The 21,944-nt window shown below is 44.2% G+C and overlaps 1 protein-coding gene across 1 annotated transcript in view; it reads right to left on the reverse strand.

Annotated features, from left to right (window-relative positions):
• Positions 1-15,498: 15,498 nt before the first annotated feature.
• The window catches only part of SLC30A9 (solute carrier family 30 member 9), a 72,931-nt gene continuing 66,485 nt past the window's right edge, over positions 15,499-21,944 (reverse strand). Inside the window, exon 18 of the mRNA XM_062213842.1 lies at positions 15,499-17,103. Coding sequence (XP_062069826.1) covers positions 17,059-17,103 — 45 coding nt within the window. The 3' untranslated portion in view covers positions 15,499-17,058. The remainder of the gene's footprint in view (positions 17,104-21,944) is intronic.

Below are 21,944 nucleotides of genomic sequence, written 5' to 3' on the forward strand. Positions count from 1 at the left end.
TAAATAAAAATACTGAAGTGCAGTGATTAAAAAGCAACTTGCCTAAAGTAAGCATATAGTAAGAGCAGAATCTGAAACCAAAAATGCATCCAAATCACTAGCTTCAAGAAGTTAGTGGGAGATATGGATTACTTTTTAATTCCATTTTCCAAACTTTTTGAAGGTCCACATAGAATGCTTTTTTGTTATTGTGTAAATGCTTAAAATGAGTCAAGATAATACAACATGGATTCTGATTTCCTTAACCAATGCACCAGAATTTATATCTTCAGGTAAATATTATTATTTAAAGAATTACCTTAAAAAAAAAACAACATGAATTTAGGGACCAAAGTTGTGGTGCAGCAGGTTAAACCACTGCCTGCAATGCCAGCTCCCGATACCAGAGCACAGGTTAGAGTCCTAGTTGCTCCGCCTTCGAAAACTTCCTGCTAATTCACCTGGGGAAGGAGCAGAGGATGGCCCAAGTGCTTGGGCCCCTGCTGCCCATGTAGGAGACTGGAATGGGAGTTCCAAGTTCATGGCTAACACATGGCCCATCCCCAGCTGTTGCAGCCATTTAGGGATTGACCCAGCAAATGGAAACTTTCCTTCCCTCTCTCGCTCTATCACACTGCCTTTCAAATAAAAAATGAATCTTTTTTTAAAAAAAACATGAATTTGTTTTAATAATGTTCATAGAATCATTAGGTCCCCTCCTGTAAAATGATGAGCCACAACATGAATAACATTTCTTACTTTTAATCGAAAATGATAGTTACCCATCCACCATATTACTCATTCTTGGATACAAGTTTCTTTCTTTTTTTTTTTTTTTTTTGACAGGCAGAGTGGACAGTGAGAGAGAGAGACAAAGGTCTTCCTTTGCCATTGGTTCACCCTCCAATGGCCACCGCGGCCGGCGCGCTGCAGCCGGCACACCGCGCTGATCCGAAGCCAGGAACCAGGCGCTTCTGGTCTCCCATGGGGTGCAGGGCCCAAGCACTTGGGCCATCTTCCACTGCACTCCCGGGCCACAGCAGAGCTAGCCTGGAAGACGGGCAACCGGGACAGAATCCGGCGCCCCGACTGGGACTACAACCCAGTGTGCCGGTGCCACAAGGCAGAGGATTAGCCTGTTGAGCCACGGCGCCGGCCTCATTCTTGGATACAAGTTTTAATTGCTTCCAAAGTAGTAAATCTACATTAAAAATTTGAAGATAGTCATCATTTGATCAAGCCAATTTTAAAAATAGGGATCCCAAATACTGCAAACTCCCATGCAGGTGGTCCAAATATATCTTAAGGACTTTTATTTTAAAAAATACTTTTGACTGGAGTGGGCATTTGGCGCAGCAGCTTAGATGTCACTTGGGATGCCCACATCCCATATCAAAGCCCTTGGATTCCAGTCCCAGTTCCACTTCCCATCCAATTTCCTGCTAATGTGCACCTTGGAGACAATAGATGATGGCTCAAATACTGGGTTGAGCTCCTGGCTCCTGCTGGGCTTGGATGTTACAGGCATTTGAGGAGTGAACCAGGACCTCTGTCTCTTTCAAGTAAGTTTTAAGTGATTAAAAAATACTATTGACATTATTTTATAATAATACATTGAATACAACTCTTGATTCACCCTTGAAAATAAAGTAGGAAAGATTACATCTCTCTTTCATGAGAGAACTCGTAGTGCTCTTTCTTGGTCCTTGATATTCCAAGCATGGTCCGTGCAGCCAGCAGTTTAGAATCACCAGTGAGCTTGTTAGGGACACAGGCGCTCAGGCCCCACTCCACATCTGTGAAATCAGGAAATCTGCGTGGAACCATTCCCAGATGGTGTGCATGCAGGTTGAAAATTGCAAAGCAAAGCTCTAACTGATCCTAGGAGAGAAACTATGTACAATGCCAATGAAATAACTTGAAGTTAAGGGGCCGGCACTGTGGCCTAGTGGGTAAAGCCGCTGCCTGCAGTGCCAGCATCCCATATGGGCACCAGTTCAAGTCCCGGCTGCTCCACTTCTGATCCTGCTCTCTGCTATGTCCTGGGAAAGCGATAGAAGATGGCCCAAGTCCTTGGGCCCCTGCACCCGCGTGGGAGACCTGGAAGAAGCTCCTGGCTCCTGGCTTGGTTCAGCGCAGCTCCGGCCATTGCAACCATCTGGGGAATGAACCAGTGGATGGAAGACTCTCTCTCTCTCTCTCTCTCTCTCTCTCTCTGCCTCTCCTTCTCTCTGTGTAACTCTGTCTTTCAAATAAATAAATAATCTTATAAAAAAAACAAAAGCTTGAAGTTAAGGGATATTTTCGCTGATAGAATGGTCAGTGATAATTATTAAGGAAAAAGTTCACTCCAGAATTAAGGTGGGTTTTTTTTTAATAGATTTTTTTTTATTTTATTTTTTTATTTTTGACAGGCAGAGTGGATAGTGAGAGAGAGACAGAGAGAAAGGTCTTCCTTTGCCGTTGGTTCACCCTCCAATGGCCGCTGCGGCCGGCGCATCGCGCTGATCCGAAGCCAGAAGCCAGGTGCTTCTCCTGGTCTCCCATGCAGGTGCAGGGCCCAAGGACTTGGGCCATCCTCCACTGCACTCCCGGGCCATAGCAGAGAGCTGGCCTGGAAGAGGGGCAACCGGGACAGAATCCAGTGCCCCGACCGGGACTAGAACCCGGTGTGCTGGTGCCGCTAGGCGGAGGATTAGCCTATTGAGCTGCGGCGCCGGCCCAAGGTGGTTTTTTTTTTTTTAAGATTTATTTTAATTATTTGAAAGGCAGATTAAAAGAGAGGGAGATTCTTCCATCTGCTGGTTTAGTCCCCTAAATGGCTGTAACGACCGTGGCCGGACCAGGCCAAAGCCAGGAGCCAAGAGCTTCTTCTGGGTCTCCCTTGTGGTTACGGGGACCCAAGAACTTGGGCCATCTTATGATGCTTTCCCAGACCATTAGCAGGGAGCCGGTTCAGAAGTGGAGCAGCCAGGACTGGAACCTGCGCCCATATGGGGTGCCAGTACTGCAGGCAGTGGCTTAACCTACTATGCTGCAACACCACAGAATTAAGTTTTGAGGAATATAAATTTCCTTTTTTTTTCTTAAGATTTTATTTTATTTGTTTGAGAAGCAGAGTTAGAGAGAAGGAGAGAGAGAGAGAGAAAAGTCTTCCATCCACTGGTTCACTCCCCAGATGGCTGCAATGGCTGGAGCTGTACCAATCCGAAGCCAGAAGCCAGGAGCTTCTTTGGGGTCTCCCATGCAGGTGCAGGGCCCAAGGCCATAACAGAGAGCTGGATCGGAAGAGGAGCAGCCGGGACATGAACGGTGCCCATATGGGATGCCGGCGCTGCAGGCAGAGGCTTAGCCTACTGTGCCACAGCGCTGGCCCTGAGGAATGTAAATTTTCAAGAAGACTGTAGTTAGTTGCCTAGGACAGGAGGTGGGTAACATGAAATCAAGTACATTGAACACCAATCTGAAAACAGTACCAGGACCTGAGGGGTGTCCTATGGCTACCCCAAGCCGGTCTCCAAGACACGTCTCCAGGAAGGTAGCTGGAGTCCCCAAAGGAACCTTGCAGGGTGGTGGCAGTAAGGGAGTCTCATGGCGCAATCGAAGCAGAGAACAGCTGTGCATCTGTTTCTTTCCTTCTGGAGATCCCAACTCTTTCCACTGTAGGATAAACCGAGAAACTCTATCTCAAAAATAACTGCCTGCAAAATTTTAAATTGCTTCAATCTGAGTTTAACAGCCACCTTTCCTTTCATCTCTCCCAATCATCTTAAAGCTACATCTAAAATTCAATAAGAAAAATTACAATAAAAATGGGCTTTCCAGTTGGTTGCTTTTTTTTTTTTTTTTTTTTTGAGATTTACTTAGTATTTCTACGGAGAATGGATAAATCACAATGCGGAATTCCAGCAAGAAACAATATCTTGGAGGAAACCAGCTAAGTACACTGAACCACCAGAGGCAGATTTATACTATTTCAAAAGAGTCCTGAGACTCATCCACTGTGCGTCTTCAGGTGCAGCAGATCCGCAGCAGAGTGGAATGCATTTGACCTTGAAGGCTGGACAGTTTATTCTAACACAAGGAAAAGACCTCAGGAATGAAAATGCACTCTGATACTCCTCTCAGACTGTAAGAGACTCATTAACATAGCTATCAATAGAAAATCAATAGCCACATTTTTGTACACATACTCGTGCTGTACCCGCTCTGATCGGAGTGTGTCCCCCCAAGGACTTGTGTTAATTTAATCCACGTGGTGAGGTATCAAGAAGGTGGAAACTTAACCCCGTTTGGTGATTAGGATCAGAGAAGGTCATCAAGTGGAGTCCCCATGAGGAGCACTGGAGGCTTTATAAGAGGGAGAGCACAGGGGCTGGCGCCGTGGCTCACTTGGCTAATCCTCCGCCTGCGGCGCCGGCATCCCATATGGGCACTGGTTCTAGTCCCGGTTGCCCCTCTTCCAGGCCAGCTCTCTGCTGTGGCCCAAGTCCTTGGGCCCTGCACCCGTATGGGAGACCATGAGAAGCACCTGGCTCCTGGCTTCGGATCAGCGTGGTGCGCCAGCCATGGCGGCCATTTGGGGAGTGAACCGACGAAAGGAAGACCTTTCTCTCACTGTCTGAAACTCTACCTGTCAAATAAGTAAAAACAATAATAATAATAAAGAGGGAGAGCGCAGGTGCCACGCACACACGCTCTGTCTCGCCGTGTCACCAGATGCAGATCCTTGAGCCTCCGGAATGCTGAGCTACATTCTTTTCTTTACCCAGCCTAGGGCTTTTCATTTCAGTATTGCAGACTGGACCGGCTCAGGCTCTGTTGCCTAGAATCCTCTTCATGCCCCTTTTTGTCCATGCCGGCCTCAAAGGCTCCCTCTTCTAGGAGGCGTTCCCACCCCTACTCCTGGGTGGTCCTTGGTAGTGACACAGGCACTTAAAAAAAAAAATACTCATTGAATGACAGCAATAATGGAAGCCTACTTTCAAATTTTCTTTTTCAGTTTTTCAATTTGTTAGGACAATTGTCATCATTATCTGACCAACATCGTTTGCAGGATGATCCACCGTCAGATTCAAGTCATTTCAGATAATACGGAGAGTTAAGCAATTGACCACGCTGAATATCGGCAATGCACGGCCCTATCACGAGAGTTAGACATCTCTGTGGGAGACTTCCCAATTTAATGGCATTAAACCCAAGTTGTAAAATAATTTAAAGAAATTTCTGTATCCTCTGTCTTTTCCCTTTAAAAATGTTGGCTCTCACCTCTTCTTTGAAAGTAGGTGAAATTACGGTTCCAATTCAAGGGTTTGCACAGCTTAGCTTATGACACTGTAACGTTTTTAATTATCTCAAAATTGAAGCTTTTTTGTTCTTTTTAATTAAATTTTTATTATAAAAAAAAGGCCATTGTGGGGCTGGCACTGTGGTGTAGCTGGTAAAGCCGCCGCCTGTGGTGCCAGCATCCCATATGGGCGCCAGTTCTAATCCCGGCTGCTCCACTTTCGATCCAGCTCTCTGCTGTGGCCTGGGGAAGCAGTGGAGGATGGCCCAAGTGCTTGGGTCCCTGCACCTGCGGGCGAGCCCAGAAGAAGCTCCTGGCTCCTGGCTTCGGATCCGCACAACTCCGGCTGTTGCGGCTTTTGGGGAGTGAGCTAGCGGGTGGAGGATCTCTCTCTCTCTCTCTGCATCTCTCTCTCTCTCTGTAACTCTGAATTTCAAGTAGATGAATAAATCTTTTTTTTTTAAAAAAAAGGCCATTGTACGAAATTTGTAAATGACAGAAAAATATTACCCACATATGAACATTGTTAATATTTAGTGTATTTTCTTTTCATCTTTTTTCTATGCACACAAAATTGGGAATATTCTGAACACAGTCATGTATCTGACTTTTATTTTTTACTAAGAAAGGAATCTTAATCTATTAGGTCCCAGGTTTTCAATTCTACAAATACTTCAATGACATAATATTTATTTGAAAGTTATCATAAGTGGTTTTTTTTTTTTTTTTTTGCTCAGTTTAAGCCTTTATCGGTATCTTGGATATAGGACGATGGAAAATAATGGATTAAGCACTTTTAAATTTATTTATTTATTTTAATTAAACTTTTATTTAATGAATATAAATTTCCAAAGTACGGCTTATGGGTTACAATGGCTTCCCCCTCCCAAAACTTCCCTCCCACCCACAACCCTGCCCTTTCCCGCTCCCTCTCCCCTTCCAATCACATCATGATTCATTTTCAATTCTCTTTATATACAAAAGATCAGTTTAGTATATATTAGGTAACGATTTCAACAGTTTGTCCCCATATAGCAACACAAGCACTTTTAAATTTAAAAACTAAAAACAGTAATACCTGGTCATAAACCCATTCGGAGCCCAGACCTCAGCAGAACAACTTGAACTGTTCGATGCTAATCTTACATTTTTCCTCCGTCGTACTGTGCCAACAATTCTCCCAAAGACTGCATTACACGGTGATCCTCCCTGACCAGCAGGGAATACATTCCAGAACCCTCAGTCAATGCCTGACATCATAGATGGTACCACACATACACTATGTTTTTCCTATACGTATATACCAATGACAAAGTTTAATTTATTAATTTTTATTTGTTTAAAAGGTAGAGACACGGAGACAGAGACACACAGAGGCAGATCTTCCATCATGGGTTACCTCTCCAAAATGCCCACAGCAGCCAGGGCTGGGCCAGGCTGAGCTGGGAGCCAGGAACCTCAACCTGGATCTCCTTCACTGAGTGGCAAAGACCCACATACTGGAGCCGTCGCTGCTGCTTCCCAGGGCGTGCATTAGGAAACTGAGCCAGGACGTGAACCCAGGCCCTCCGATACGGGATGCAGCTGTCCCCAGCAGGTCTTAGCCAATGCACCAAACACCCACCCCTGATAAAGTTTAATTTCTAAATCAGGCACAGTAGGGAAGTACCAACAAAAATAAAATGTAACACTTATAATGTGCTGTAATAAAAGTGCAGCATCAAAGACTTTGGTCTTTGGTCTTACAAAAATAAGAGTTAACTGAACCCAAGCAGTGTGATCTCATGTCTATTGATTGGTTAACTGAGATGCCTGCAAAGTGACTAATGGAGTAGATGGCATAGACAAAGTGCAGATGCTGGACAAGCTGATTCGTGGCCCAGGGGGGACAGAGCAGAAAGCAGAGGTGAGATTTCATCATATTATTCAGAATGGCCTGCAACTTAAACTTACAAATTAGGGGTGGGTCTTTAGATGGCCGATTAAGTTGCTCACATCTCACATCAGAGCATCTGAGTCCATACCCAGCTCCAGCTCCTGACATTAGCTTCCTGCTAATGCAGATTGTGGGAGGCAGCAGTCCCTGCCACCCACATGGAGCCCTGGGCTAAGTTCCCAGCTCCTGGGGCTGGCACTGTGGCATAGCGGGTAAAGCTGCTGCCTGCAGAGCCGGCATCCCGTATGGGTGCCGGTTTGTGTCCCAGCTGCTCCACTTGCGATCCAGCTCTCTGCTATGGCCTGGGAAAGCAGTGGAAGATGGCCCAAGACCTTGGACCCATGCACCCACGTGGGAGACCCAGAAGAAGCTCCTGGCTCCAGACTTCAGATCAGCACAGCTCCGGCCATTGCAGCCAATTGGGGGAGTGAACCAGTGGATGGAAGACCTCTCTCTCTCTCTCTCTCTCTCTCTCTCTGCCTCTCCTTCTCTCTCTGTGTAACTCTGCCTTTCAAATAAATAAATAAATCTTTAAAAAAAAAAAAAGTTCCCAGCTCCTGACTTTGGCCTGGCCCAGTCCTGGCTGATGTATTTGGGAAGAGAACCAGTGGATAGGACGGCGCTGTCTCACTCTGTCCCTCTAAAACAAAGACTTTTTAAAAATCTAATGAATTATTTGTGGAAGTTTCCATTTAATATTCTTGGACTAGGGTTGACCCTGAGTAACAAACTGTGGACAAGGAACCCATGGAGAAGGCAGGTATGGTATTCTATTTTACAAATATGCCACAATTTGTTTGACCATCCTCCTAAATTTCTTTTTTTTTTTTTTTTCCTTTATCATACTGAAGCAACTATTTTTCTGGTCATATTCCTCAAAGTGGAATAACTAGGTCAAAGGTCAAGACTTTCCCAGAGACTTAACGTCTACCGAAAAAGTAGCCTGCTGATAACCGGCCCCAGCTCACGCCCCCATCAGCAGCATATCAGAGTGCTTGTCTCACAACTTTGGGTTTGCTGCGTGAAGATTAATGTGACTTAGGTGATAAGATGGTAACGATACTGTTAGGCCGCAGTGCAGTCATTTGTGTAGGCCCCTTGTTAACTGTATTCTCAGTGAGTCCTCTTTTTAATCTTAATAACCTCGAGAGATCGGCATCATAAAGGAAGCACGCATTCCCTTGCTGAGCAGGTGTTGACTGAACGCCCATTCTGTGTCAGATGCAAGTATTGTCCCTGGAGATCCAGCTGCTAGGGAGCTCGCATTCTAGTGGAGATAAAAATAAACAAAAGTGGGGCCGGCGCTGTGGCATGGCCGGCTGAGCCTCCAGCTTCCTGCCGATGGCCTGGGAAAGCAGTAGAAGGTGGCCCAAGTGCTTGGGCCCTGTACCCATGTGGGAGACCCGGAAGAAGCTCCTGGCTCCTGGCTTCAGACACTCAGTTCTGGCGGTTGCGGTCATTAAGGGAGTGAACTAGGGGATAGAAGACCTTTCTCTGTGTCTCTCCCTCTCTCTGTCTATAACTCTGCCTCTCAAGTACACAAATAAAATCTTTAAAAAATAAACAAAGTAAACACATACTATGCCTTGTATGAAGGGCTGTGGTCAAAATTAAAACAGGAGAAGGGGATGAGGTGGGGACAGGGAGGGCTTGCTGTCCTACGAAGAGTGGTGAGGAAGGGCCTCACTGGTAAGGTGACTCTAAAGATTTTGTTTATATGAGTTCTATTTTTATTTACTTGAGAGATGGAGAGAGCGTGAGAGCAAAGGGCCCCTTTGCTGGTTCACTGCCCAAGTTCATGATTGCCAGGGGCAAAGCTATGAGCCAGGAGCTCATTCCAGGTCTCCCTTGACGTGGCAGGGACCCAACAATTGAGCCATTCTCTGCTCCTCCCAGGAGCACCTTAGCAGGAAGCTGGAGTCAGGAACAGAGCAGCCATTCAAACCCAGGCACTTACCTTTTTTTTCTTTTTATAAAGAAACCTTTGCTCATTCATTCATTTAGACTCTGCTAAGGATCCACTAACTTGCTAGACCCAGACAGACAGGATCCATGATTTTTTTTTTTTTTAAGATTTGTTTATTTATGGCCGGCGCCGTGGCTCAACAGGCTAATCCTCCGCCTTGCGGCGCCGGCACACCGGGTTCTAGTCCCGGTCGGGGCACCGGTCCTGTCCCGGTTGCCCCTCTTCCAGGCCAGCTCTCTGCTGTGGCCAGGGAGTGCAGTGGAGGATGGCCCAAGTGCTTGGGTCCTGCACCCCATGGGAGACCAGGAGAAGCACCTGGCTCCTGCCATCGGAACAGCGCGGTGCGCCGGCCGCAGCGCGCTACCGCGGCGGCCATTAGAGGGTGAACCAACGGCAAAGGAAGACCTTTCTCTCTGTCTCTCTCTCTCTCTCTCACTGTCCACTCTGCCTGTCAAAAATAAAATAAAAAATAAAAAAAAAAGAAAAAAAAAAGATTTGTTTATTTAAAAGTCCGTGTTACACACAGAGAGAAGAAAGGGCAGAGAGAGAGAGAGAGAGAGAGAGAGGTCTTCCATCCACTGGTTCACTCCCCAACTGGCTGCAATGGCCGCAGCTGCACCCATCCGAAGTCAGGAGCCAGGAGCTTCTTCTGGGTCTCCCACGCAGGTGCAGGGGCCCAGGGACTTGGGCCATCTTCTACTGCTTTCCCAGGCCATAGCAGAGAGCTGGATCAGAAATAGGGCAGCCGTGACTCAAACCGGCACCCACATAGATGCCAGCACTGTAGGCAGCGACTTTACCTGCTATGCCACAACAGTGGCCCCCAAATAAAATCTTTAAAAATAGATTAAATAAATTTTAAAAGTTTGTGGAAACTAATTTTTTTTTTAATTTGGTGCAAAAAAGTTTTGAAACCCATGCATAAGAGGTGGTCTTCAAAAAGTTTATGAAAAACATCTATTATGAAAAAAGCTACGCATGGATTTCAACATTTTTGACACCAAAATAAATTTGCCTTTTGTTGTAATTTTCCAGGAACTTCCTGAAGTGCCCTCCCACAGCCAGTTCTGTGAGGACTCACCAGCAGCCTGTGACAGTTGTCTCTGGGCAAAGACACGAGGATCTGGGAGTCAGGGCTGAGTTTTCCCTAGAAATCTGAACATTGCTAGTTTTTAACCACGTGAATGTTTCATATATTCAAAAACAACTTTAAAATATTTTTAAATCTTTTATGCTAAATTGCATGCCCTGCTGTACACTTCTTTCCTCACTGTTCCCGAATCCCAGATCCAACCTGAGTTCGCTTGCCACCACACAGCAAGCCAAGCCCTGACTTCCGACGGTGAAGCACAGTAGGTGTTTACCCCACAGAGCACAGAGCAAGCTGTGCCTCCATGCCCTACTCCTGGAGGGATTCCGGGTGGTCCATCTTATAAATCTGGGGGTGGGCCACATGCAGTCAGTTCACGTGTGGGTCTACAGTCCCTGTGGCCTTGCTCTGAGTGCCCAGTGATGGGACAGCAGTGTTTGAGAACGTTGCGATGGTGAAGTGGGCTCCAGGCTGTCCACAGTGTAGGGTAAACGACTGTCACTTTCATTGGGGCCGGGGGAGCCTGTGAAGCATCTCCAAGTGGGGTCCGGCATTAGGATGTTAGCTATAGTGCTGATAACTGAGCTCCGAGTCTCACGCTCTTGCAGAGCCGGCCTGAACCATTCACTCCCTTGCTACAGTCAGAGGAGCTGCAAGCCCTGGGAGTGAACAGGGCCCGAGACGATAGGGGCTGGGTTTCATCACGGCTCACAGCAGGGACTCCTGACAACTGAACTAAACATTGCTGTTTGGGTGTTCTCAGGTGGCCTGTCAGTAATGTTTAAAAATAAACCTCAGAAGTCACCCACCACGCCTCAGCTTCCCTCAGATCCACTGCCCCACTCCCTACCCGACGGCACCAGCCCCGTCCCAAGCAGTCCGTGTTACAGCCAGCTGTTCTGACTGCAGAAGTGGTAATTAGCTTTTTTGGTTTTTTTGACAGGCAGATTTTTTTAGACAGTGAGAGAGACAGAGAGAAAGGTCTTCCTTCCATTGGTTCACCCCCAAATGGCTGCGGCCGGCACACTGGGCTGATCCGAAGCCAGGAGCCAGGTGCTTCTTCTGGTCTCCCATGGGGTGCAGGGCCCAAGCACTTGGGCCATCCTCCACTGCCTTCCCGGGCCACAGCAGAGAGCTGGCCTGGAAGAGGAGCAACCGGGACAGAATCCGGCGCCCCAACCGGTGCCGCAGGCAGAGGATTAGCCTAGTGAGCCACGCCAGCCAATTAGCTTATTTTATCAAAATAAAAGAACTATTTAATTTCCACTTTCTATTCACTGTTGCTTCTCTTGGGCTCTCCTGCTCGGCAGAACAGAACGCTTTATTGAAAGCCAGACTATGTGAATTCAAATCCTGACTCAGCGCCTTATCAGCCGAGTGGCCTCAGTATCTGCTTCCTTACCTGCCAAACTGTAACAGTCCCTACCGCACTGGCTGTCTGAGGATTTGCTGCGTTAACACGTGGGAAAAAAGCACTGGCACAGAGTTCAGACTGTCCCATCCGGTGATGGCTAGACTAATACAACAGATTATGCTTTACTTTTTAAGTCTCTTCAAACATCTGTAAGCCTTGACAGACACACAGTTCTGCATATTGCTATGCAAATTCTAAACTCCAATGCTTCTCTTTTCCAAAGGCTTTGAATTCGGGGAGGGAACTAAACCTCTGAAAACACCAAATTACTTTGAATATGATTTCGTTTCTCAAGAAACAGAAAATACAGTTGGAATTCCTCTAGGGTTATTGCGGGGCAGACTGGTTCTAGATTGCAGCTTTGGCTGTTTTCATGCTTTGTATCTTTCCTCTGAAAATACTATATAGACACATTCAAAAGGAATAGCGTAACTGAACCGTCTAAGTAATCTAATTTTCTCAAAATGTGCTGGCAATATCTGTCTTATCACTAAGGGATGCAACTTTTTGGATCCGTGTTTTAACAAACACATACACCCTAGTAATGTAGTAACAATTCCTTTTAAACAAAACATTATAAAATGATTAAGAGTTATTATTGTTTGGTTGTACAATTGTGAAAGTCTTACAAACTGATACTCAATGAACAATAAACTCCATTAGAAAACACTGATTTTTAGGGTAAAACGTATCAAATTATGCAGTTTTTTAGCATGCAAGGTAAAGCAGCATTCATGTTAAACAAACACTTAGTAGGGGGGAGAACCCCTAACTCAGTGAGCCGCTGTTATGTACATATGCCACCTACTGAGGACAGAAAGCACCCTGAGGGGCCAGGCCCACCTTAATCTGCCAGTGAAGGAAGACAGGTGAAATGCAATGTAATCGAAATGAAAATTTTTTTTTTCCATAGAAGCCAGTCTAGGGATGGAAGTAAACTGAAATGCAAATATACAGGTCGTCAGACCAATCTTCTCCTTAAATGCCTTCCAAAGTTCCATCTCGGAGCCAGGGATGAGGGATTAGGGGAGACCATCTCTGAATCAACATTTTACCTTCAATTCCTTGCTTCGCTGACTCCTGACAGTTTGGCAAATTGGGGGTCATCACGTTTAAAAGAAATGGTGCCAAAGCTTGACAAATGCAATCTAAGAAGGTAATATAAATTCTAGAGGCCTGTGCAATTTTCTGTAGTTCCCGGCATTCGACCTCAAGAAGTTACCAGATTTCAAATGTAAGCCATTCTTTAGACGGTATAATTTTAGCAGAAGAAATTATCCAAATTTATGAGGCAATTAAGGCAACACTAAAAATCATGTACTCAAAACTCAAGTCTTTTTTTAAAGATTTATTTTATGTATTTGAAAGGCAGAGTTACAGTGACAGAAAGGGACAGAAAAAGAGATATCTTCCATCTGCTGGCTCACTCCTCAGATGGCTGCAATGGCCTGGGCTGGGCTGGGCAGGAGTCAGGCGCTTCTTCCCGGTCTCCCATGTGGGTGGCAAAGGGCCCAAGCATTTGGGCCATTTTCCACTGTTTTCCCAGGTCCATTAGCAGGGATCTGGACCAAAAATGGAGCAGCTGGGATCTGAACCAGTGCCTGTATTGGATACCAGCGTCACAGGCAGCAGCTTAACCCACTACACCTCAGCGCCAGCCCCTAAGACTCACATCATGGGATACTGTTATTCTAGGTGATTCGGTATAAGTGTGTGTGGGGGGGTATGTGTAGGAATTAAATGGTTTTGAAAAAATTTGAAAATTTTCCAGTCTGATCCTAATTAACAGGTTCCCTAGTATATGCTCAGGAACCTACTTCTGGAATGGGATGCTATTTGCCATCTCTTATCTTCCCATGGCCTAAAATTGGTCAAAAATTGGGTGACCTTATATAGTCTGGAGCTTGCTATTTTATCAATGATTCACCCTCAGCCAAGGCTGAAAACAGGTACACCCAACCTCTGTTAGTTCCATGGATCCTTGACTGCTGTCCTCTGTACAAAATTACTTTTGCAATTGTTTTCCTACAAAGAATATTTTCCTTGAAAACAGCGTTCTTTGAAAATATTAACATTTTTGGGCCAGCGTTGTGGTGCAGCAGGTAAAGCTGCCACCTGCAATGCTGACATCTCATAAGAGCGCCAGTTTGAGTCCCAGCTGCTCCACCTCCAATCCACCTCCCTGCTAACTAACATGCCTGGAAAAGCAGCAAAAGATGGCCGAAATCCATGGGTCCTGGAACCCATGTGGGAGAACAAGGAAGAAGCTCCAGGCTCCTGGCTCCTGGCTTTAGCAGGGCCCAGCCACAGCCATTGCAGCCAGCTATGGAGTAAACCAGTGGATGGAAAATCTCCGTCTCTCTGTCTCTTCTTCTCTCTCTGTAACTCTACTTTTCAAATAAAATCTTAAAGACTTTATATTAAGATTTATATGCTTAAGTACTCAAATGTTACGCATCAGAGCAAAACTTAAAAATCAAAATTTGACAAGTTTAAATGAGAAAAAAATTATATTTCCAAATTCCAGAAAAATACTAACATTCTCAGATATGTTTCATTCTTTTATATCAAATTGATGAAAATAAACTTTAAAAATATCAGTGCAGAGTTGAATACACCTGAAAGAAGATGGTAACATAGAGCTTTGGATTATTATTTAAGAATAGTATGACCTCATCCAAACAAAGAAATGTCAGGAATTCGTGTTTCTCAGGGAAAAAAGATCCTAGTATTTTAGATAATTTCTGTATATCAGCTTTGAGATTTCTAAAAATTAGCTAACCCTTTTCTAACTATGTGAGATTTTTCAGAATAATTTTACTAAGAGGAAACTGGATACAATTTGGAACCTCTGAAATAGTGCGTGGCAAGCCCCAGCTCCACCCTCCTGGAACTGGACTGAAAAATATATGTAAGATTCAGGCAAAGAAATTGGTTCAAATCAGACTGATCCAACATGGCATCTAAATTAACCACTACGCAACCACCAGCCTCATTACACCCTCACTGTAATGCACTAGCACAGTCAAAACCACTCCCCTCGGCGGCATGACAACCTGTGGAAACCACCATGGAGAGGAAAGAGGTGGGTCCCTAATTCCTGGAAGTTGCTGCCTCTTTCCCAGCAATGAGATGAATATTCCTCCCAGATACTACATGCAATTCCTGGACCACGGAAACATGGAGCCCAACCACACCCCGGGCTGCTCTGCTGTGGGGAAGTGTGCTCTGCACCATTTTTATTTTATTTATTTATTTATTTGTTTTTTATTTGAGAGGTAGAGTTATACACAGTGAGAGACAGAGAGACAGAGAGAAAGGTCTTCCTTCCATTGGTTCACCCCCCAAATGGCCGCTACGGCCAGTGCACTGCGCTGATCCAAAGCCAGGAGCCAGGTGCTTCTCCTGGTCTCCCATGGGGTGCAGGGCCCAAGCACTTGGGCCATCCTCCACTGCCTTCCAGGGCCACAGCAGAGAGCTGGACTGGAAGAGGAGCAACTGGACAGAATCCGGCGCCCATATGGGATGCCGGCGCCGCAGGCGGAGGATTAGCCAAGTGAGCCATGGTGCCGGCCCCTGCACCACCTTCTTTAACAAAACTCTGGCTCTGTTTCTGTTTACTCAGAATTCAAGGGCCCTGGAAGACTGTGCGGGGTGGGGGTGGGTGCCACTTGCAGGAGTCCCCAGCTGTCAGGTATCATTTTTCATAAGGCAATGACATGAAATGACGTGGGAAAGGGCCAGGAGGAAGAAGACACAGTATAGAGTGAATCATTACAGGTGAAAAATGAAGTTTCTAAAAAAGCAGGAACAGGGAATTTGAAGCTATAAAAAATAGAGAACCAAATATATTTTATATACATGTATGCATACCTGTAAAATAATTTTATATTTTCAAAATATATCAGGAATGTTACATCATTTAAAATGTAAAGCATCCAAAATGCTCTATAATCATAAAAGGAGAAAATACACTAAGGCAAATTTTCAAGCAAATGAGTTTTGGATCAAAAATTACCATTGCAAACCCTTTAGTCAAAGATTTATTTTTGTTTCCGGCATTACAATAATCTCCCATCTCAGTAAGTCTGAAGATGCTGACCTCACAAAGGTAGTTAGGTCTGCAAGCAAACACTCACCCTGAAGAGGTTCCAGCCACCACTCACGGGAGCAATGCTCACTGCTCCCAGAATACTTTCAGGTGCTTGTGAGTTGTTTCAGTGGAGACAGCTGTCGTCTTCCATTAAACTTTCAATTACTAAATTGCATTTTTTTTAAACCTTGATAGCTTATGGTCATTAGAAAGCTATTTAGTTACATAATATATTATACCAATATATTATGGTAAATGCCCATGTGTAACTGCAAGAAGCTCAGACACACAATTGACTGTATTATACAAAATCATGACACAAGTTTCAGCTTAAGAGGTTTACTTCTCTCCTCCTTAAAGCAAGAAATATCCCACAGTTGAGATTTACACAAGTAGTGCCTCATTTTAAATAAATTAAAATAAAATGCTATCCTGTCTATAAAATTATAAATACTTCTAGTCCATTTTACAGAATGTTAAAATGCTTATAAATGCATTATCTCTCAGTAAATAAACAAATGGCACTGCAACTTGTTTAAACAAAAAAAAGTCATCACACTGGCCCATGGAAACACCTAGGATTATTTTATACCTCTTAACATTAAAAAAAAAATTAAACCAAATAAGAAAAAGAAGCAAAAGAAAAACAAGAAATTTTACAAAATTATAACAAGTATGGCCTAAAAGAGTATACTGAAATGTCTTCATTCAGTTCAGTAACTAAATCATTTCTGGAATGAACATTGTGGATAACCAGGTTAGGAGACTGCTCCTCCTAGCACTCAAGTCAAAGTCACAAGGTATGTCAAATAATTTACACATTTTATAAGGAAAGCAGAGTGACTGTTTAAAAACCACATGGCAGGACACAGCCAGCATATTCAAGGCCGGCAGGTTCTGATGGGGTGAAACCTTCAGTGGAAACACAACAGAGAGCCATAATCCTGGGGATGTCGCTTACTTTTTACCAGTGTGAAGAAAGGAAACATGATTGCAAGGTACAACACAGACTGACAGGCTAACATGAGAAATTATCAACGATGTAAGTACCAAAATGTTCCGACTGAAGCACAAAATCATGATTTTCAGACTGATCCAACGTGTACTGTGTCTCATAGAAGTTAGGAAGCAGTCCTGGTTCTGCGGCCTGCTCAGTCGCTCTCCACACAAAGTATTTCCTTCCTCTGAGAAACAACGGCTTCTGAGTGGCGCTGCAGTCAGCGTGGAAGAGTAGGAAACGGGCTTTGCAGAGCACTGGGAAACGAGCTGCCCAAGTGATGGACTCCACCACGTTTACAGTATCTCCAAATCCACGTGCCGAACCTCAGGGTTTCGTTTCTGGAAAGAAAATCACCACCACATTAGCAGCAAAACTGTTTCTTTTTATTCCGTTTGATCACTAGCACCACCGAAGACATTTGTTCACATTAAATTAACAAAATTAATAATTAAGAATTAGTCATAACTATATTAATATTAATATATTCACTACAGCATGATAGCCAAGAGAAATATCTATGCAAGAAGAAAGGTCAGGAAGGGAACAGTAAAGTGGTCACACCTCCCCGGGTGTGCTTGTAAGTTCATTAATATACAAAAAGTGTGAAGGATTTAGGTTGTGCCAAGTGCTGCAAAGCACTAGAAGTATGCTCTTTTTCATGGAGAAACAAAATCATGGCAAAACAATCAGAAAGAGCAAATTAATAACCACTTATTTTATATAATTGAGTATATCCATTCCGTCTCGGGCCAGGCACTATGCTAGAAAATGGAGCTCTGCTTATTAAATAAGATTCTGTTCCTGACCCTGGGGGACTCAGGTCAGCCAGGGAAATGAGTGTGGCAATAACCACCCATAAGTTAACATATTCTAGCTAAAAATAACCACAGCGCTCACTGAGTACCTAGCACTATGTCAAGTACTGTGCTAAGGGCCTTTACATGCATGTCTGTTTTAAAATCCTCATGATTATTATTTCCATTTTACATACAAGAAAACAAGTTTAAAGAAAATAACCTGTCCAAAGTCACACAGCAAGTAAGTGATGGAATCGGGACAGATTCTAGGCCTGACTCCAGACTCCAAGCTCCTATTAGAGTTTACTAAACCCTGGGGAGGGAAACAAGACAACATTCCTGTTGCTCTGAGACCCAGAGAGCCTCCAGCGAGCACACAGTATGTCAGCGAGTTTGAATGTGCTGAGTCTTCCATACAGAAAATGAAGAATGCTAAACAGGAAAAATGGCACAGGCAAAGGCAGAGTGCCCAGAACACATGTACTCGCACTATGGTCTGTTCAGCACAGAAGTTGCTAAGGGGGCAGAAAAGACAGGCAGAAATCAGGTTGTTAAAAATCATACATGGTAGGCACTCCAATTCAAAAACAAAAATGAGGGCCAACCATCGTGGCATGGGGGTAAAGCTACCACTTGTGACACTGGCATTCCATATGGGCTTCAGTTCAAGTGCCAGCTGCTCCATTTCCAATCCAGCTTTCTGCTAATGTGCCTGGGAAAGTAGCAGACGATGGTCCAAGTGCTTGGGCCCCTGTACCCACGTGAGAGACAGAAATGAAATTCCTGGCTCCTAGCTTCGGTCTAGCCCTGCCCTCGCTGTTGTGGCCATTTGGGGGTGAACCAGTGGATGGAAGATCTCTCTGTCTCTCCCTCTCTCTCTGTAAATCTGACTTTCAAGTAAATAAGTCCTTAAAAACGTTAAAAACAAAAATAATCTATTATACGTCAGGCACTGAGGTATAATAGGAAACAAGCCTTATTTGCCTTCAGTTGACTTACTACATCTAGTGCGGAGATACAGATAATTAAGCAGGCAGTTACAACATTATGCTACCAGAGGGCAAAGTAAAGATTTGGCTTTTGAGTTCCTGGCTTCAGATCGGCCCACCCCTGGCTGTTGTGGCCATCTGTGGAGTGAACCAGCAAATTGAAGACCTCTCTCTCTCTGACTTTCAAACAAATAAATAAATCTTAAAAAAAAAAAAAAAAGATTGGCTTTTATTTTTCCTACAGGTACACAAAGAAAGGATACTTAATACAATCTGGGGGGAATTTAAAATATGAGAATGGAAGACAGGAATATATGAAAGAATTAAGTTTATGCCTATAAAATACAAGAAATAAATAATTTTAACTTACGAGAAGCAGGATAAGACTTATACAGAAATATGGCAGTAAACAAGAAATACTAAAAGACTAAAAGCATTAAAAATGGTTATCTCTGAGAAACAATTAAGGAATGAGTAGGGTAAGGCAGGTGATATTTTTTCATGTTACAAAGTCTTCAGTGTTGATTCACTTTATACATTTTGTGCATTATTTAATAAAAATTATAAAAATAAATCAACAAAGGGATAAAAGCTACTGTAAATGATTCTGGTAGTCATTCAGGGTTAATAATCCATATCATAAAAGACAGTCTATGGGGCCAGCACTGCAGCGCAGAGGGGTTATGCTCACACCTACAATGCTGGCACTCCATGAGTGCAGGTTTGAGTCCTGGCTGTACGACTTCTGACCCAGCTTCCTGCTAGTGTGCCTGGGAAAACAAAGGAAGATGGCCTTAGTGCTTGGGCCCCTGACACACACATGGGAGATCCAGATGGAGTTCTAGTTCTTGGCCTGTAGACATTGGGGAGCAAATCAGCAGATGGAAATCTATCTCCCTCTCTCTGTAATTCTGCCTTTCCAATAGATATCTTTTTTTTTTTTTTAAGATTTTATTTATTTATTTGAGAGAGAGAGAGATTTAGAGACAGTGAGAGGGAGAGACAGAGAGAAAGATCTTTCATCCACTGGTTCACTCCCCAAATGGCAGCATCAGCCAGAGCTGAGCTGATCCGAAGCCAGGAGCCAGGAGCTTCCTCCTGGTCTCCCACGTAGGTGCAAGGATCCAAGTGTCTGGGCCATCCTCCACTGTTTTCCCAGGCCACAGCAGAGAGCTGGACTGGAAGAAGAGCAACCAGGACTAGAGCCGGCGCCACAGGCAGAGGATTAACCTACTGCGCCATAGTGCCAGCCCCTCAAATAAACATATCTTAAAAAATAAAAATTAAATTAAATTAAAAAAAGACTCGTGCTATTTCTTAAAGGAATTCAATTATAACATTTAAAACAGATCTTGGCTCCAGTTAGAGCATTTTATTGAGTGTACACAGGAATTTTTATAACTATTGTTGTTCAAGTTTGCCTGGGGATACTTTTCTTTTAGATCCTAGTGTGAGAGTAGCCAGGAACCCCCAAACATGGAAGGCACACTTTTGCTCTCAATTTTTCATTAGCTGTGTCTTCATAAGCCATCTACTTAAATTCAATATGGAGTAAAAAAATATTTCTCCAAATAGAAATTAGGCAGAATTTTATTTTCCCTCTCCATTCAATGCTTCCCTATCATAATATAACTTGAAAAATCTAGCTGTTCATGAAAAGTTTAATGTTATTCCATCTAAAATGCAATATATAATATACACTAATAAAAAACATAAAAAGCTAATCTACTCTTTTTTTAAAAAAAATTTTTTTTTGGACAGGCAGAGTGGACAGTGTGAGAGAGACAGAGAGAAAGGTCTTTCTTCTCCGTTGGTTCACCCCACAACGGCTGCTGCGGCTGGCGCACCGCGCTAATCCGAAGCCAGAAGCCAGGTGCTTCTCCTGGTCTCCCATGTGGGCGCAGGGCCCAAGGACTTGGGCCATCCTCCACTGCACTTCCAGGCCACAGCAGAGAGCTGGACTGGAAGAGGGGCAACCGGGACAGAATCCAGTGCCCCGACCAGGACTAGAACCCGGGGTGCCGGCGCCACAGGCAGAGGATTAGCCTAGTCGCCGGCCAAAGCTAATCTACTCTTAAAATCAAATTTTGGGGCCAGTGCTAGCAGGTAAAACTGCCGCCTGCAGTGCCGGCATCCCATGTGGGCGCCGGTTCGAGTCTCAGCTCCTCCATTTCTGATCTAGCTCTCTGCTATGGCCTGGGAAAACAGTAGAAGATGGCCCAAGTCCTTGGGCCCCTGCACCCATGTGGGAGACCCGGAAGAAGATCCTGGTTCCTGGCTTCGGATTGGCACAGCTCTGGCCATTGTGGCCAGTTGGGGAGTGAAACAGTGGGTGTAAGACCTCTCTCTCTCTCTGCCTCTCCTCTCTCTGTGTAACTCTGACTTTCAAGTAAATAAATAAATCTAAAAAAAAAAAAAAAAAAAAATCAACTTTTCAGAGAGAAAGCTAATCATATTTGTAAAGTATATATGCACAACACAAAGCAAACACAAATGAATAGAAGAAATAGTATTAATGTACTAAGAAGATATCATGTGACAGAAGAAATTGCTACTTAAATAAAACAGAAAATCAGTAATTAGTTGAAAAGAGCAACAGGGGGGCCTCTATACATTGCTAGGATAGGATAAGAAAAATATTAACAGTTCAAAAATTGTTTTTGATGAGCTTTAAAAAGTGTTTTACTTTGGGCTGGTGCTGTGGCATAGAAAGTCAAGCCTCTACCTGCAGGGCCAGTATCCCATATGGTTGCTGGTTTTAAGTCCCAGCTGCCTCACTTCCAATCCAGCTCCAGGCTAATGAGCCCAGGAAAGCAGTAGAAGATAGCCCAAGCCCTTGGGCCCCTGCACCTACAAGAGAGACCTGGAAGAAGCTCCAGGCTACTGGCTTTGGCTTGGGCCAGCCCCTGCAGTTGCGGCTATCTGGGGAGAGAACCAGCAGATGGAAGATCTCTGTTTTCTCTTTCTCTCTCCTTCTCTCCATATACCTGTGCCTTCCAAATAAATAAATAAATCTTTTTTAAAAAAGACTGGCATTGTGAGCAGCAGGATAAGCCATCACCTGCAACACCAGCATCATGTAGGAGCGCTGGTTTGTATCCTAGCTGCTCCATTTCCAATTCAGCTTCCTGTTAACGTGCCTGGAAAGCAGTGGAAGATGGCCCAAGTGTTAGGGCTACTGCCATTCATATGGGGAGACCAGGATAGAATTCCAGACTCCTGGGATAGCCCTGGCCCAGCTCTGGCTGTTGTGATCATCTGGGGAATAAACCAGTAGATGTATGATTGATCTCTCTCTCCCTTCTCTTTTCTCTCCCTGTAACTCTGCCTTTCAAATAAATAAGTACATCTTTTAAAAAATGTTTTACTTATTTATTTTCATATATTTGAAAG

The sequence above is a fragment of the Lepus europaeus genome, chromosome 16, assembly GCF_033115175.1.
Source record: "Lepus europaeus isolate LE1 chromosome 16, mLepTim1.pri, whole genome shotgun sequence".
Taxonomy (NCBI): Eukaryota; Metazoa; Chordata; class Mammalia; order Lagomorpha; family Leporidae; genus Lepus; species Lepus europaeus.